The following is a 17,847-nucleotide window of genomic DNA, read 5'->3' as shown; positions in this document are numbered from 1 at the left end:
TGATAGTCAAAGGGGTCCGGAAAGGCTGGACGTTCCTCAAGAAGGAAATCTCCAAGGTGCAGGAGCAGGCTGCACCCCTGTATCATAAGATGAGCTGGCAGGGAAGACTGGCCTGGATGAACAGGGAGCTTTTGCTGAGATTTTTGGTATTATTATTTAATTCCTTTTACTCATGATTTTTCTCTGCAGCAGAACTGTTTTACATAAATGAGACAAGAAAGTAACTTCTCACAAAGGAATTAATCCTGTTCAAATTGCCCAGTTTTCTAGGTTCTAGGTGATCGGAGAAAGGGAAACATTACTCCCATTTTTAAGAAAGGGGGAAAAGATAACCCAGGGAACTACAGGTTGGTGAGCCTGATGTCTGTGCTTGGGAAGATCATGGAGCAGATCCTCCTAGAAGTTACATTAAGGCACATATGAGACAAAGAGGTGATCTGAGACAACCAGTATGGTTTTGCCAAGGGAAAATCATGCCTGGCCAATCTGTTGGCCTTCTTTGATGGAGTGACAGCATCGGTGGACAGGGGAAGGGTGATGGATGTCATCTACTGGACTTCTGCAAAGCCTTTGACATGGTCCCTCACCACATCCTTCCCTCTAAATTGGAGAGGTATGGATTAGAAGGAAGTACTTAGCTGGATTAAAAATTGGTTGGCTGCTTCCAGCCACAGGGTTGTGATCAACGAACGGTTCTATGTCTAGACGGAGGCCGGTCACAAGTGGTGTTCCCCAAGGGTTGGTCTTGGGACCAGTGCTCCTCAACATCATTATTAATGACATAGATGATGGAATTGAGTGCACCCTTAGCAAACCAAGCTGAGAGGTGCAGTTGATACAGTTGGGGGAAGGGAAGAATCACACAGAATCACAGAATTGTAGGGGTTGGAAGGGACCTCCAGAGATCATGGAGTCTAACCCCCATCCAACCCCCTTCCCCATCCGGGGAAGGCATCCACAGGGACCAGGACAGGCCCATTTGAACCTAATGAGATTCAACAAGGTCAAAGTGCAAGTTGTTGCACTTGAGCTAGGGTAATCCCAGGTGTTTATATAGGCTGGGTGAAGAACCCCTTGAGAGCAGCCCTGTGGAGAAGGACTTGGAGTCCTGGTGGACAAGAAGCTGGACATGAGCCAGCAGTGTGCAATTGCAGCTGGGAAGGCCAACTATATCCTGGGCTGCATGAAAAAAGGGGTGGCCAGCAGGGAGAGGGAGGTGATTGTCCTTCTCTACTCAGCTCTTGTGAGGCTCCATCTGCAGTACTGTGTCCAGGCCTGGAGCCCTCAGCACAAGAAAGACACAGAGCTCTTGGAACGAGTCCAGAGGAGGAGAACTGAGATGATCAGAAGGCTGGAGCACCTCTCCTATGAAGAAAAGTTAAGGGAAATGGGCTCGTTTAGCTTAGAGAAGAGAAGGCTCCAGGGAGACCTCATTGTGGCCTTTCAGTACTTGAAGGGAGCTCATTAGCAGGAGAGAGAATGACAGTTTACATGGGTTGATAGTGATAGGACATGGGGGAATGGTTTTAAACGAAAATGTGCTAAGGGCTCGCTGAAGGTGAGCTTCTGGAACAATTTGTACCACAGTCCCAGAACTGATTTCCACTTCCTTCTCTTTCCTTCAGTCCTTTGTGCCTACTGCTTAGTGGCTATGGCCTATTTGAAATAATACAGGGAGTGTGAGGCATTTCAAAGCTGTAAACACAAACTTAGGCAAACTGCTCCTAGCTGTATTCTGTCCTGATTGCAGCCAATGCAGCTGCTTTCCTCATAGCATGTTTGCTTTGTGTGCACATTTGCCATGCAGCCTTATCACATTAATGACAAGCCATTCTGGGAAGATTTGTGCAATATTTTTTACTAGCAGCGCAGTAGCAATAAACAGTAGCTCCAGCAATAACTTAGGCATTTTTGCTCGTGTCCTCGCTTGGTAATCATAAGTCTTCTGGGAAAGTTGTGTAGGTAAGAAGTTAGACAGGAGTAGTTTGAAGTATTACTTATGCTGACAGAAATAACACGTATGACCAAATCATTAGCATAAATGTATTAGATTAAGAGAAGTAAACATGATAGTCTGTCTTCAACAGTCCTACAGCCATTTTTACAACGTTACTATAACAATTTTCATTTCCTTCTCTATATTCCTTACTACTGAGATAATTGTAGGCCCACTCTACATTGACTAAGTCTTTTTTTCAGCACCCCTATATCTTTTCTTTGTCCCTAATTGCTTTAACATTATACTCAGCTTTCCCTTCCTTTTCATCACCTGCTTGGTTGAGGAAGAGGAAGGGAAACTCTTGCTTCCCATAGGCTGCAGTTACTCACATGTTGATCAGCCACTTTGCTTTTTTTGTATTGTTTTCTTTCTTTTTTAAAGCGAAGTATAAATGCAGTCTACTACCACTACAGATAATTTAGTTTTCTATGTTCAGGCTATATTAGCAAGAAGGTAGTTATCACAGGATAGAAATTGGCACTTCTCGTTTACTCAGCAATTGTGAAATCAGAGATGAAGTCCTATGTCCAGGATTTGCTCCCTGGTACAAGAAAAGCAACGGCAGATAGGCAGAGGAAGGTCAACAGAATAGCTGGTGGCTGGAACAAAGACAACATCTGAGACAGTTTGGTTTAACTCAGCCTAAATTAAAAAAGGCTAAGAGGAAGTATAGTTGCAGTCTTCCACCATGTAAAGTTGGTTTATAGAAAAGACAGATTCTTCTCCAGGGTGCGCACGGAAAGGACAAGAAGCAATGGACATAAGATATAGTAAAATAAATTCTGATTTAAGGCAAGAAAATTTTTTCAAACGATGGATGGTGAAGCATGGAAGCAGATGTCCAGAGCTTATGTGGACTCTTCATCCTTGAGATATTCAAAACCTGATTGGACCTGCTTTGAAGACAGCCATACTTTAAATGAAATCTTGAACCAAACAATGTCAACAGGTTCTTTTCAGTTTAAATTAATTAATGATTTCATAACTTCATTATTCTTTCTCAGTCATACTTACTTAAACTTCACCAAAAGACTTAAAAGTTATTTAATAGAAACTGCAAAGCTGGAGGGAAAAGGTGACTGACAAACACATGAGCGAACAAACAAAATAAATTTGTAGGAGTCCTTTTCCTACAGGTATACTTGTCCTACCAAAAAATGGTAGACAACTAGCAAACACCATTCCTTGCTGAATGATACTGTGTTCAGTAACAAAACCAGATTAGGTTTAGGAGTTTTCTTCTGGACCATACTGAATGCAGATACGGTCTAATTCTGTATTATTACTACCCAGATCCCAGTGCAGGCATACAATCACACTGTTACGGTTACTCCTGTTCGGTGAGATATTTCTAGGTAAGATCTTCACAATACAAGGAAATACTTTAGCAATATTAAGAATTAACATGCTGAAGCATTAAGCAAACTTGAGACAATGACATGATAATCAGAGAGGTAAGCAGCAGTAAAACAAATGGACAGGAACCGGTTTGACTAGCTCTGAAATCTATCTGAAGTATGAGAGTTCACCTAAGCTGTTTGAGAATGTGAGAATAGGTGGGAGAGAGGAAGATGAACCTATGCAAATTTTATGTATTATCTTCTGTTAGAACGTGACGGAAGCTGTGGAGGAGGAGCGTCATTTCAGGACAGTTTAAAAGCCAGAGGAAAGTCTGTCCATTTGATATAAAACTCTCTTCTTCAAGGACAGAGATGTGGTCAAGGATTCTTCTGAGTGTTGTCACCTTGAGCTGGATTGTCGCAGTGTCTTCTGAACTGTAAGAGAATATACCTTGTGCTTTTATGACATAATAGATAAGTTTGTTTCACTTCAGTTAATTTATTCTGGGACATTGCTCTGTAATGTGCTGATTTTGAAATGCGTTTGAAATGAAAATATCTAATACTGAAGCGTGATTTGAAATGATGATCTCCATTACAAAGCTTCTGCAAAATCTGAGTGACAGAAACCTGGAACTGGAGTAGGTTAAGTCTGAAGTGCATGGGTAAGACTGGGAGGAGATTCAAGGCTAGGTTAGCAAGTGATGATCAGGTTTGGAATGCACTGGAAATACATAGAGAGCATGGCATATGAGGAGGTCCTCGAGACAAATACTGGCTGGTAGCAGGGAGCTATGCTGAACTGTAAATCTGTTACTGTTATTCTTAATGTTATTGTTACACCTGCTGTGCTGTGGATGCTTATAAAGCACTGTCAGGGTGGATGGCTTTATGAAAACTGAAAATTTCAGTCGCAGTTTTCAAAAATACACCAACTTGAAAGCTTAAGTCCCCTTCTCAAAAGTGCTGAAAGGAAACACTGTGAAAGTCAGATGCTTCTGCTTTCTCAGATACACTCTTGGTTTCATTAAACTTACTTTTGGTGTTTGCATATCATACAGTCTAACTTAGGCAAGTGAAAATAACAGTAAGTATAATATTAATAAGCAAAGCTAGGAAGGGAAAAAGGGAAGGGATCATATGACCCAGAAAATTTTGTGTGATTCATGCACACCAAACTCATCAATTCTGTTATACATTATTTGGAAAGACTAGTTTGGACATCAGAGAACAATAAGCCAGCAACAGAAACTTAGTCAAATATAGCAAATATCTAGAAATGTTTTTTTCAGAGGAAGAGTTTGGAGAACAAAGGCTGCACTAATTATAGAGGGCATCATATCTAAAAATATCTAATGGAAGAAAAAAGCAAAGAGAAAAACAGAAAAGCAATAGAGCGTGCAGGTTAGATTGAATATGGAAAATTTCCTGGAATATCCTGTATTTTGCATTATGCTGACTGCCTTATGATATTTTCGTTCTTATCTGGAGGGAGAGTTATCCAGAGAAAAAGAACTTAAAAAATTACTGCAACAATTAACTAATATTTTTGCCAATGATTTAAAAAAAATTGTCATTCTTTTTTATGGGAGGTTCCAGAGGGTTAAGTATACACACAAGTTGTCAGAAGATAAGTATATTTATGCCTTTTAAGTGATTAGACATAATTTTAACTGGAAATGTCTAGATACCTGTAGTGAAAAGATGCAATATCATGCTGGATAAGAGACTGCATAAAATGATGCCAGTCCTTCAGCTTACAAAGAGCAATAAGGAACAGAAATGTGTCATCATTTGTACTTGGAATATTATCCAAAATTAATTGAAATAAATGGAAATCCTCCCAGTGGTTTGAGCGAGTCTTGGCCTAAGTCCCACATCTTCTTTCACATGTATAGTATTTCTATGATATTTTCCTCTCTTGTCTGCCCTCACCTTCCTCCGTGACTGATCTGTTCTCATCTTCTTGCAGTCAATATGTGCTGCTGGTGCCAACCGTGGTGCGGAGCAACTCTCCACAGACTGCTTGTGTGCAGTTTCAGAGTCTCCGTGAGCCTCTGTCTCTGAGTGTTGTTCTGGAATACAGCAATATACAGACAACTCTCTTCGAGGATTTTGTGACAAAAAATGATTATTTCACGTGCTGCGACTTCAAGGTATTTTCTTTTTTTTTTTTTTTGAGAACACTGCAGAGGATGTAGAGGCTGGAAATATTTCTGAGTGCCACTGTCTTTGTCAATGATGGAAAGAATGTAAAGAGCAGTCCTGGAATATGACATAAAAAAGATAACTTAATGAAAAAGCTGTCAATAGAGAGAGGAAAAAGAAAGCCATGTGGTCTATATGAGGGTGCTGGAAAATGGCTTTCCATCTTCATTCAGAAATAGAAAAATTCTTTTGATTGCTGTCCCAGGTGCATGCCTTTTCTGTGACTCTGCAAAATCAGAACAGGTATGACAAAAAAATAGCCAAGATTAAGTCTTCTAGAATAGGGCTGGGAATCTTCCCTGTAGGCAGGTAGCTACAGGAGATGATGAAATGCTTAGGACAGAACATAGTTTAAAATCTTGTTGCCTGATGACAGATTAAAGGATTTCCCAGAGCATAGATTCCCAAATGCTCTGTCACTGGCAAATGTGAGTTTTCCCATGACTTTGCAGGAGCTGTTAATGATTCATTTGACAGTCAACTAAAGAACCTGGAGCAGCAGGGTACCTCAGCATGCCTCATTTACCACTTTTTTTCTGGGGTTTTGTTTCTCTCCAGGTTCCTCCTGCTACTTCTGATCCCCTGGCATTCATATCCTTCTCTGCCAAAGGCAACACAGTCAACGTAACTGAGAGAAGATCAGTGGCGATTGAGAATGTGCATAACACTCTCTTCATCCAGACAGACAAGCCTATCTACAAACCAGGGCAAAAAGGTTGCTGGGGAGCTGGAGTCAGCTAGTGAACTAGGAAACTGAGTGCAAGAGTGGGTCAAGAGTAACAAACACTTCTCTTGTGGAGGAAAATTCTGCAGACTGCAGTAGCAGTGTTTAGCATATTGTGCATAATTGTCATTAGATAGTGTATGTTGTCTGACAATGACTTTATCAAAAGTCTATGAAAAATAGAATCAATTCATCAAACTGCCAGAAATGAGTAGAGTTCATTTGTCTTTTCTAAGTTAATTTCGTTTACAGAATCTTGAGTTCTGTTGGGTTTACTGATGTCAGTCATGTAAAGAATATCCTTAAAAATACAGAAAATAGGTTAAGCTTGGAATTAATAAAAATAGATACAGCATATAGTTTCCTGTCAACAGCTCTCTACACTTCACTGCTGATCTAATTCATAAAGCCGATTTCACTACAATATTTAAATAATAACTATCTGTGGTTTGGTTAGTTATATCTTTAGTATAATCATGTTTCAGTGCTTCACAAGGTTTACAGTGAGATAAAGACACTTTCTTCCCCGGCTTTCATTTTTTCATTGAATTGATTTGTAAAGATAGTTTCTGAGGAAATGCTCCGAAGTACTGAGTCCTTAAAATGTTGGTCAGTATTAAAGACAATTCAGATAGTAAGCTTCTTTTCTTTTCTTTTCTTTTCTTTTCTTTTCTTTTCTTTTCTTTTCTTTTCTTTTCTTTTCTTTTCTTTTCTTTTCTTTTCTTTTCTTTTCTTTTCTTTTCTTTTCTTTTCTTTTCTTTTCTTTTCTTTTCTTTTCTTTTCTTTTCTTTTCTTTTCTTTTCTTTTCTTTTCTTTTCTTTTCTTTTCTTTTCTTTTCTTTTCTTTTCTTTTCTTTTCTTTTCTTCTTCTCTTCCCTTCCCTTCCCTTCCCTTCCCTTCCCTTCCCTTCCCTTCCCTTCCCTTCCCTTCCCTTCCCTTCCCTTCCCTTCCCTTCCCTTCCCTTCCCTTCCCTTCCCTTCCCTTCCCTTCCCTTCCCTTCCCTTCCCTTCCCTTCCCTTCCCTTCCCTTCCCTTCCCTTCCCTTCCCTTCCCTTCCCTTCCCTTCCCTTCCCTTCCCTTCCCTTCCCTTCCCTTCCCTTCCCTTCCCTTCCCTTCCCTTCCCTTCCCTTCCCTTCCCTTCCCTTCCCTTCCCTTCCCTTCCCTTCTCTTTTTTTTCTTTGTCACTATCTAAAATAATCAAGTTCTTTCTAACACTCCAGTTCTCTGAGGACTCATTAGTTCTTCCTAAAAGCCTGCACAAATTTTGTTTCAGTCATACGCTGGGATGAACTTACCACTACAAAAGTTAATGATTCTCTTTTGTCCTACATCTTTTCCAGTGATGTTTCGTGTGGTCACTTTGGATAGCCAGTTCAGACCTGTTCAGGAGACAGTAAGTAAGAGCAATAGTCAAGATTTTTTGAGCATGACTTTGGAATACTCTTCATAGAGACTCCCTCACTTGTATGTTGAGTAAAAGGGAGCTGGAATTGTCCCCAGTGTTCTTAGAGAACTGCTGTAATTTCGTACTCTATCCCTTTCCTGCCTTTATAGAAGGCAAGGTTTCTGAAAGCACTCCTGGAAATCTCTGAGTGCTCAGATTTTGTGGTCATTTCTCTTCAAATGCCCCTGATATGTAGAAAGAGATTGGATTTCTTTATGTAAAAGATAGATTCATAAACAGGTTGTATCCTAAAATTATCTCTGAAATTACAGACATGAATTTCAAATTGTTTCCTTAAGCCAGTTTTCAGCATTCAGAGGGATTCAACCGGTATTTTTCAAAGTCCACAGTTGATTTCTTTATGCTTTGATAACTTTTTCTTTTTTCTCTCTCTCTCTTTTTTTTTTTTTCTCCTCCAGTATCCCCGAATCATCATTAAGGTAAGAGATGCACTGTCGTTAAAGTGACAGTTTCTTTGGAAATGCCAATGCTGTCATTTCCAAAACATGATTTTCTCATTTGCCTTTTGAAGTGCATGTTCCTCACTGATTCTACTGTCAATATTAGGCATCCAGAACAAGTGAAATTGATGTGTCCAGTTCTGGGCTCTTCAGTTCAAGAAAGACAGAAACTACTGGAGAGAGTTCAGGAGAACTACGAAGATTATTAGGGGCCTAGAATCTTTCCCTTATGAGGAAAGGCTAAGAGACCTGAGATTGTTCAGCCTGGAGGAGATCGAGAGGGGATGTTATCAACACTCATATCTAAAGGGCAAGCGTTGAGAGGATGGGTCCGGCCTCTTTTTGGTGATATCCAGTGAAAGGAAATGGGTAACAGCCACCAACTGAAATATAGGAAATTCCATATGAAAGTGAGAAATACCTTATTTACTTTGAGAATGACAGAGTACTGGAACAAGCTGCCCAGGGAAGCTGTGGATTTTCTTTCTGCGCAAATATTCAAAACCCATCTGGATGCTTTCCTCTGTAACCTACTGTAGGGAACCTGCAGGGGGGTTGGATAAGATGATCTCCAAAGGTCCCTTCCAACTCTTACAATTCTGTGACTCTGTGATTCGCATCTTCATTTAGGAAATGTATCAGACATTGAGTGTAGCAGAAGACTCACAGAAAAGTGTTCCAAGATGATACCATCTCTAGTATGCAAGAACTGTGCTTTCAGATGCCTGTCACTACATGAAATTCATTCATAACTAATCCTTTGCAAGGGTGTTTAACAGAATTGTAAAGAAAATACAAATCATTTATTCTTACTAGCAGTGTAGCAGTTTCAAGAATTACAGTACGGTCTATTGTCTGAGTCAGACATTACTGTTACTGTTACAACTGATTTGTTACAATTTTGACACGGAACATTTTATTCCAGAGTTTCTGGAACTTAACACTGATATATTCCAGCATGACTTAGCATCTTTTGAGCAGCCCTGTGAAGAAGGACTTGTGGGTCCTGGTGAACAAGAAGCTGGACATGAGCCAGCAGTGTGCAATTGCAGCTGGTAAGGCCAACTATATCCTGGGCTGCATGAAAAAAGGGGTGGCCAGCAGGGAGAGGGAGGTGATTGTCCTCTTCTACTCAGCTCTTGTGAGGCTCCATCTGCAGTACTGTGTCCAGGCCTGGAGCCCCCAGCACAAGAAAAACACAGAGCTCTTGGAACGAGTCCGGAGGAGGAGAACTGAGACGATCAGAAGGCTGGAGCATCTCTCCTATGAAGAAGAGTTGAGGGAACTTGGTTTGTTTAGCTTAGAGAAGACTTCATTGTGGCCTTTCAGTACTTGAAGGGAGCTCATTAGCAGGAGAGAGAATGACAGTTTACATGGGTTGATAGTGATAGGACATGGGGGAATGGTTTTAAACGAAAACAGAGGAGATTTGGTTAGATATTAGGAGGAAGTTTTTGACTCAGAGGATGGTGAAGCACTGGAATGGGTTGCCCAAGGAGGTTGTGGATGCCCCATAGCTGAAGGCATTCAAGGCCAGGCTGGATGTGGCTCTGGGCAGCCTGGTCTGATGGTTGGCAACCCTGCTTGTGGCAGGAGGTTGAAACTAGATGATCTTTGAGGTCCTTTTCAACCCATGCCATTCTATGATTCTATGGTATGATTCTGTGATGGAAAATGTAGTTGTAAAGCATAGTGGTAGAAAAAACATTGTCCCATTCACTGTGTTAACCTGGATAGAAAATAAATATGCCCTGCTGCACAGGTTACTTCTCAAATAATTTTAACAATTAGACAAACCACAGAATCAAACAGAATTTTTGGTTTATGATTTCTTTATTATTTGCTTACATACTTAATTTGCAGCTTCAAATCCAGACCCTTCTGTCTTTACAACCCTGTCTTTACATAATCTCTTCCATTTGTTTTCACAACACTTTCCCCGTTGTGCCACAGCAAAGTGTACATGCAGGTGCTGGCATGTTTAGACATAGCTCCTCTGAGTGTCATTATCCGACAAAGACTCATCCAGAGCACATAATCTAAAGACAAAGAGCAGGAGGAGTCAGCAGAACTGGAGGTGTTAGTTGGAGATGGCAAAAAGTTGTTTCTTTTGTTAGGATTCAAACATGGGTGTTTAGTACTTGTGTTGGTAGGACTGCAGCAAATTCAAATATTAAATAGAGTCATCTGCATATAGGCAAAAAAGAGTCTCTTTCTGAAAATGTCATCTTCTGCTAGAAGCAAGGCAAACATTAAGTCGGTGTTCAGCATTTCATTTCAAGGGGGGCCAGCATAATGTTCCCATTTGACATAAGGAAGAACTGAATCAAAAATACTCGTACTAGAAGAGTTTCAGATAAGCAACCTGAATCATAATCAGATACTATTCATGGATGATCTGAGATCATCTGGCAGTGTAGATAATTTTCAGGTAAACATAGACTTGGGACTGTTTAAGGCACAAAGAGATCTGGAAAACTAATGGTAAGTCATATCACGCATGCCATCCGCTCAGACTCACATTCATTCAGTAAAACATTAAACCAGTACACCAGGACAGAAAATTTAAAATAAGCCAAGAAAAAGGGTGAGAAAAGTTTTGACACTTCTCTTTCTCCCACTCCCCAGGACCCAGAGCAAAATCAGATCTTCCAGTGGTTGGATGTATCATCTATGCATGGCATTATCCAGCTTTCATTCCCATTAATCGAGGAGCCAATTCTAGGGTCCTATCATATCATTGTGGAGAAGAAGTCAGGGGATAAGGAGCATGAATACTTCACAGTGGAGGAATATGGTAAGCAAGCACTGTGAACTTCCCCAAAGGCTGGCTCTGTCTAAGTCTGATACGAGCTATGAGTGCAGAGCTTAAGTGCTTTGAAATCTCCAATTCTTTTTAATTTTTTTTTTTACTGTTTTCCTCTTATGCACCTGTCCATGGTATACTACTGCTGATCAGTCATATTCACCTTGTATTCACAGTTCTGCCAAAGTTTGAAGTGACAACTAGCATGCCCAGGAGGATCTCTTTCTTTGATGAAGAAATCAGGGTGAATGTTTGTGCCTTGTAAGTATAAGAGCTGAGAATAACGTGTAAACAAGAAACACAGGAAAGAGGATAGTGTGAAATGCTGTGAAATAGGGAGCCACTACTGATTAGTGTATAGACTAGAGCAATTTATTTAGCTATGACTTCCATGACATGAAAAATAATGATAACTCTGCTTCATAGCAGAATTAGAATTTTGTGAGTTTGTGTGTCTTAACAGTCTGAAGGTATTAAGTGGTATAAACTTGCTAGCTGTTGATTTTATTATTACAGAGAAGGCGAGAAATAGTAGAGGACTATCATTAAGATTTCTGTGTGACACTGCCAAGGGGCAGGGTAGCGTAAGCCTGAGAAACAAGGACTGCCATACATCTTGCTTCATGTAAGGCAATAATAAGAAAAAAAAAAAATCAAGCAGAAGGAAATGATATCCCAAACATAAGCCCAACATCCCTGTCCAGCTTCAGACCTTAAAGAATGAGTCAACCAAGACAATGGTAAGGTAGGTTTTTTAAAGTCAAAGTCTGCCTAAAAATAATTGAGGAGAATTCAGGTAGGACTAACATGTTCTAATTCCCAGCTACTTTTCTGTTTGTACTCTTGGATCCTAAGGGGTTTAGAGTCTGCACCGCTTTGCAATCTTTCCTGGTTTCATGCTAAGTTCCCTTTTACAGTTGGTAATTATTGGATTCTTATGTCTCATCCTCTACTAGGTACACTTACGGCCAACCAGTGCAAGGGATTGCCCGAATCAATGTGTGTCAGCAACACTTTTATAATCCACGATGTCAGCAAAGCCAGAAACCAACCTGTGAAGCTGTCACTGGATTGGTATGATACAGGGCTATGCCCTTCTTCCCAGTGAACTTTACCACTGAACACATAGCGCAAAGTTTGGAGAACACATTTGTTTCCTGGAGAAGATGAGACAGATAATCCCAGAGGCATATTTTTCTCACTGTTTCACAGACAATTCTGAAAGAACATGAATGTAGTTTTTATCAGTGACCTCATTAGAAGAATGGTTTTTGCCCCTTCTCCTCAAGAAAGCAGGAGAAGAGAAATTATTTTTCATAAGAAATCTGAGTTCTATCTCAGAAGAGCCAGCAGGAGAGAGGAGAGCTTATAAAACTATGAATACGTGATCATTCCTGAAACACTGGATGTGTGTACTTGCCAAGGATAATCAGCTGGCCTCTATTGGGAGTCTTTGAGGATAGTGTTAAATTGATATTTGATTTCTCATCTAGATCAGATTCAAAGTATTTTAAAGAACTAAGCTCCTATCAGAGAGCTCATTCATCATGCAAAACGTGCTTAAGAAGGGATGTGAGTACAGAGGGAAGGGAGGAGAAAGGATTTCTTGTGTGTGGGTGTATGAGTTTTCCAACAATGAACTGGGAAAGGAGCCAAAGAGTAAGATGTTTAATAGAAGAGGAGAGCAAGTAGGTGATAAAAACTAAAGGAAATGCAAGCAGAGGCATGAAGCTCTTCAGAGACCCACTAATACAAGCTTAGGAGCTTGTATTTGTTTTTCCAAATCTTGAGAAAAACAAGTATTCCTCTTTTTGCTCCTTTTTCAGCTGGAAAACAATGGTTGTCTCAGCACTGTTGTCTCCACCAAAACTTTTCAGTTGTACCGCAGCTATACCAGGATGTATGCCAGCTTAAACATAGAAACCATCATCACTGAAAATGGGACAGGTAATACTAAGTGAAAACTGGGAAGTAGCTAAACTGGAAGTACCCTAAATCTCACAGGTGATACCTCTTCGGAGGAATCTCCTGGATTCTGATGTTTTCATCAAATAATGAACAACTACCATTTTATCTGTGTAGCTCTCTGTACAGAAAATCACATCTCCATACAGCTTTTCAAAAGAGACTGTTCTCTGCACATTTTTGATTTCTGCTTCCTTCCCTTTCTTCTGGGTGTGTCTCACAGGTATCCAGATGAAAAACTACGACTATGTTGCAGTCAGCCAAGAAAATGACAGAGTGATGTTCAGGAACATGGATCAGTACTACAGGAGGGGAATTCCTTACTTTGGTGAGGTGAGTAGCTGAGAATATACAGTAGAGCAGAACTTGAGGTCCAGCAGGATCTCTATATTGCCCTTTTTGTAGCCGTCCCTTACCCTGTACTAACAGCTTTCATCAATGTCACACGAACATGACTGCTTCATACATCTGTCACTGTTAGAAGCTTCTAGAGCAAATCAGAAAATGATACCCTAATTCCTACTGTGTAAGGGAGTCTTTTTAGCAGTGATTAGAGAATGACTGAGAAATTAGTAAGTGAAAGGCCACAATGGTGAGACAGGTATGCAAAAAACTATGCTCACAACAGCAGTGCCTAAGCTGAAGGTAGAATTTACCCTACATGGTATCACATCGTCCTGTGGATGTGTACTTAAAACAGTGTAACTGCTGGAACACATCCAAATTCTTCCCAACCTGTACACCCAATATAAACCCTGGCACAGAAGGAAAAATGAAATTTACAGCATTCTCCTGATTCAGAGTGCAGAAGGAAGGTAGTGTCTGGATCTCAAAAGACAGGAGGTGTTACCGAGCCCTGTGTTACACATTTGCCTCTTAAATATCCATGCATTTCACTCTTGAGTTCTACTCTCTCTGCAGATGTCCATAGTGGTTAAGTTACTGTTCTCTGGTGAGCAGAACATTTATCATCCTTTTCATTTTGGGTGTTTTTTTTTGTTTGTTTGTTTGTTTGTTTTTTAACCTGAAACTCCTGTGTATTCTTTCTGTTTAGATCACTGTGACAAATGCAGATGGCAAGCCTGTTGCCAATAGGGTTGTTGTGCTAGAGGTCAATGGAGAATACCAGGCCAACTATACCACTGATGAGAATGGCACGGCAGCCTTTTCCCTTGACACATCCAACTTCTTTAATCCCAGTGTTAAACTGAGAGTAAGTATAAGCTCTAGTCTAATTCCTGAAAAATTTCTTCAGCAGAAAGAAGAATCAGAAGCAAGCAGTGGATGCTGACAGGTTTATTTTGGATGAGAAAAACAGGCAATTAGCTCAGCAACACATACAACCTCTGTGAAACTATTACGAGAAAACTCTAATGCCTGAGAAGCAGAAGATGTACCTCAAGTGTGATCTTCAGCACCACTCTATTTTTTTTTCTCAGCTCTGTAGCCTTTTCTGCAGTCATCTTCCTTCTTTTAATTTCATGAACTAGAGAACCTTTCTCAAAGCCTGCTTGCTTTCCTGACCCAGCCTGGGTGCATGCCAGCCTGCTTCCCTACATTTCTGCTGACACTCATGTCCATTATCATGACATGGTCTTCCCCAAGTTATCATGTGTTTTCTCTGGTGCTATGGGAATAGATGAGAAAAAGCAGGCTGTTTGAGAACAAGGCAGTTCCAAATCACATTAAGTTTTAACAACCTGTCTCAAACTAATAAGAATCTAAAATAACCTCCCTAATATACTGTGACATAGATCATAGAATCATCAAACACCAAGGTGGCAAAAGACATCCAAGATCATCCAGTCCGACCATCCACTACCACCACTATTTCCTCGTTAAACCATGTCTCTTAATACAACATCTAAGCATTCCTTGAACTCCAGAGACAGTGACTCCACCACCTGTCTGGCAGCCTGTCCCAGTGCCTGACCACTCTTTTGGAGAAGCTTTTCCTAATGTCCATCCTGAATCTCCCCTGGTAAAACTTTGAGGCCATTCCCTCTAGTCCTACTGTTAGTTACCTGAGGGAAGAGGCTGACCCCCACCTCACTACAACCTCCTTTCAGATAGTTGTAGAGAGTTCTCCAGACTAAACAATCTTAGCTCCCTCAGCCACTCCCCAGAAGATTTGTGCTTCAGATCCCATGCCAGCTTCATTGCCCTTTCCTGGACATGCTCCAGACCCTCAGTGTCTTTCTTATAGTGAGGGGCCGAAAACTGAACACAGTACTCAAGTTGTGTCCTCTCCAGTGCTGAGTGTAGAGGGATGATCACTTCCTTACTCCTGCTGGCAACATTATTTCTGATACCAGCCAGGATGTCATTGGCTCTCTTGGCCACCTGGGCACGCTAATGACTCATCTTCAGCTGAGTGTTCACCAACATCCCCAGGTAGTTTCCTCTACGCAGTTTTCCAGCCACTCTATCCCAAGCTTGTAGTGTTGCTTAGAGTTATTATGGCCAAAGTGCAAAAGCTGGCACTCCATCTTATTGAAGTTCATCTCATTTGCCTCAGCCTAGTGGTCCAGCTTATCCAGATCCCTCTGTAGGACCTTGCTACTCCCAGGCAGATGGATACTTTCACCCAGCTCGGTGTCATCTGAACGTGAATATATTGTGTCCCGCAATCCCCACACTGTGGACAACTGAAATACAAGTTTTTCACACCAGCCTCAAAAAATTTGTTTTCCAGCAAAGTATTTTAGAGGGAAGATGCTTTTGCCTCTCACTTACCTGCTGGTCTTTTAATTTCCACTTTGTTGATTCCTTGTATATACTTCTCCTGTATCATAGGCCACACAAGCACCAGATGACTGTGCAGATTTCTTTATGTGGAGAAATGATCATGAGTCCCAAGCCTTATTCTTTGTTCATCGTTTCTACTCACGGACCAACAGCTTTGTGAGAATTGAGCCAGTGAAGGAGAAACTAAGCTGTGGCCAGCAGAGAATGATTAATATTCAGTATGTCCTGGGTAGAAAGGGCTACAAAAATGCCACCCACACAGACTTCTACTATGTGGTACGTATTATTACGTCAGTTTCCAAAACATATATTTTCTTCCACCTTTTCTTGAACGCTAAATAAGGCAGAAGTGTTCAGATCAGCCAGTGGCTACAAATCACAGCTTGATTCAAGCCCGTCAGAATACCACTCAATACCAGTGATTTTGTGGGAGAAGGTGCTTTTGATTCTATCTTGTGATTTTTTCTATTCCTAGGTGATGGCAAAGGGAAAAATTGTTCTCAGCGGACAAAAGCAAGTGAGAATCACTCATGGTAAGTTCTGGACTGTATCAATACTGTTTCTTCAGAGCATCATTCCTATCACCAGAACAGTAGTAGCTCATATAAGATGAGACAAAAGCAGGGAACTGTTGCTAAATAGGTATTAATTCTTAAACATCTTTCACCACTCACATTATTATTTGCTTTTAATGCTGCTCCTAACAATAATCAAAATCGTCTTTTGAGTTGAGAGGTGAAAACCTTGTTGCGACTGAACAGGAGGAATGTAATCATTTTTTGTATTATTTTTTATTTATTTCAAAGAGTATTTAAGGTTTCAGATGTTCTGTGACATCCGAGTCTTCACCAATCAGAAGACCAAAAATTTCAAAATAATAAGTGCCTCATTTGACACAACAATTAGATGCTTAGAATTCATCAAAGCTTCAGAAGATTCCAAATACCATGAATGATTCAGCAAACTGAATTCCATTTTTTCATTAAAAAAATGTACTTTCTTGCAGAACCAGGTGTTCAGTAAGAGACTTAAGTAAGTCTCACTCCTACTTACTCCTATGACTTATTTAGTATTGGCCATCTTCTGTCTTTCTCCGGGTATCTGTGCACTATGGCTGCACAGCATGTGCTTGCGTACAGTTTACAGAGGGACATCTATTCATCAAAAGGCAGCCTTGTCATAAAATTCTCCCTTCATTAAAAAAATATCTTGAGGCTATGTGGTCTCTCCATATATCTGTGACTAACCAAAAGCAAGATGCGTGTTAGAATGTGACTTTACAAAAAAAGATAAAGCTTAGTTTCCTGTCTCTGCTCTAGTAGTTGCCATCTGTATTAACAGGAACTTCATAATTCCTGATGTTAAGAGAACACTGCCTTAGCTTAGGTAATTGGTTTATTTAATCTGGTGTAGAAGGAACAAGGTTTGAGCTACAAAGGCAAAGCATTGCTCTTCCTGTAGCAATCACATACAGATTTTCCTATCCAAATTCTGCTCAGCTTAGCTCCCTCTCTGCAAAACACCCTGCTCTCAGCATTGTCTAGTTGGCATCTGGTACGTTGTTGATGGGAATTTTTCCTGAGCCACTGAGAAATTAATCTCCCAGTAGCCAGCATCCCTTTTTTAATGGTGCAGATAGGTTATGAACAAATATGTTGTCCTTCCACCAACGCCAAGGCTTATCTAATCTCTTTTGTTGGCTTTTCCTCTCCTGTTCCATGTACCTTCCCAGCTCCCTGGGGTACTTTTGCCATTACACTGACTGTCACTGAGAAGCTCACCCCCAGTGCCAGATTGTTGCTCTATACGGTTCATCCTAATGGAGAGATAGTGGCTGACAGCTCTTGGATACACAGTGATATATGCTTCAAAAACAAGGTGAAACTTTTGTTTTCTTATCAAGGGCTATATTTGCTAGAATCATAGAATTGTAGAATCTCTCAGGTTGGAAAAGACCTTAAAGATCATCGAGTCCAACCATGACCTAACCATACTACCCTAACTCTTATGATCCTCCACTAAATTGTGTCCCTGAGCACCACATCCAAATGGTTTTTAAACACATTTAGGGACGGTGACTCAATCATCTCCCTGGGGAGCCTATTCCAGTGCTTAACAACCCTTTCTGTAAGTAAGTTTTTCCTGATATCCAAC

The 17,847-nt window shown here is 40.6% G+C and overlaps 1 protein-coding gene across 1 annotated transcript in view; it reads left to right on the top strand.

Annotated features, from left to right (window-relative positions):
• The first annotated feature begins 3,679 nt into the window (after positions 1–3,679).
• The window catches only part of LOC128089847 (ovostatin-like), a 38,259-nt gene continuing 24,091 nt past the window's right edge, over positions 3,680–17,847 (top strand). The window contains exons 1-14 of the mRNA XM_052701650.1: positions 3,680–3,776; positions 5,312–5,495; positions 6,106–6,262; positions 7,610–7,662; positions 8,133–8,153; positions 10,803–10,971; positions 11,157–11,241; positions 11,937–12,054; positions 12,807–12,927; positions 13,169–13,278; positions 14,000–14,158; positions 15,742–15,969; positions 16,169–16,226; positions 17,426–17,571. Coding sequence (XP_052557610.1) covers positions 3,712–3,776; positions 5,312–5,495; positions 6,106–6,262; positions 7,610–7,662; positions 8,133–8,153; positions 10,803–10,971; positions 11,157–11,241; positions 11,937–12,054; positions 12,807–12,927; positions 13,169–13,278; positions 14,000–14,158; positions 15,742–15,969; positions 16,169–16,226; positions 17,426–17,571 — 1,674 coding nt within the window. The 5' untranslated portion in view covers positions 3,680–3,711. The remainder of the gene's footprint in view (positions 3,777–5,311; positions 5,496–6,105; positions 6,263–7,609; positions 7,663–8,132; positions 8,154–10,802; positions 10,972–11,156; positions 11,242–11,936; positions 12,055–12,806; positions 12,928–13,168; positions 13,279–13,999; positions 14,159–15,741; positions 15,970–16,168; positions 16,227–17,425; positions 17,572–17,847) is intronic.

This window comes from Tympanuchus pallidicinctus, unplaced genomic scaffold, assembly GCF_026119805.1.
Source record: "Tympanuchus pallidicinctus isolate F22 unplaced genomic scaffold, pur_lepc_1.0 scaffold40, whole genome shotgun sequence".
NCBI classification, from domain to species: domain Eukaryota; kingdom Metazoa; phylum Chordata; class Aves; order Galliformes; family Phasianidae; genus Tympanuchus; species Tympanuchus pallidicinctus.
Note: the sequence above shows the minus strand (reverse complement) of the source record. Positions and strands in the feature narration are given on the sequence as shown.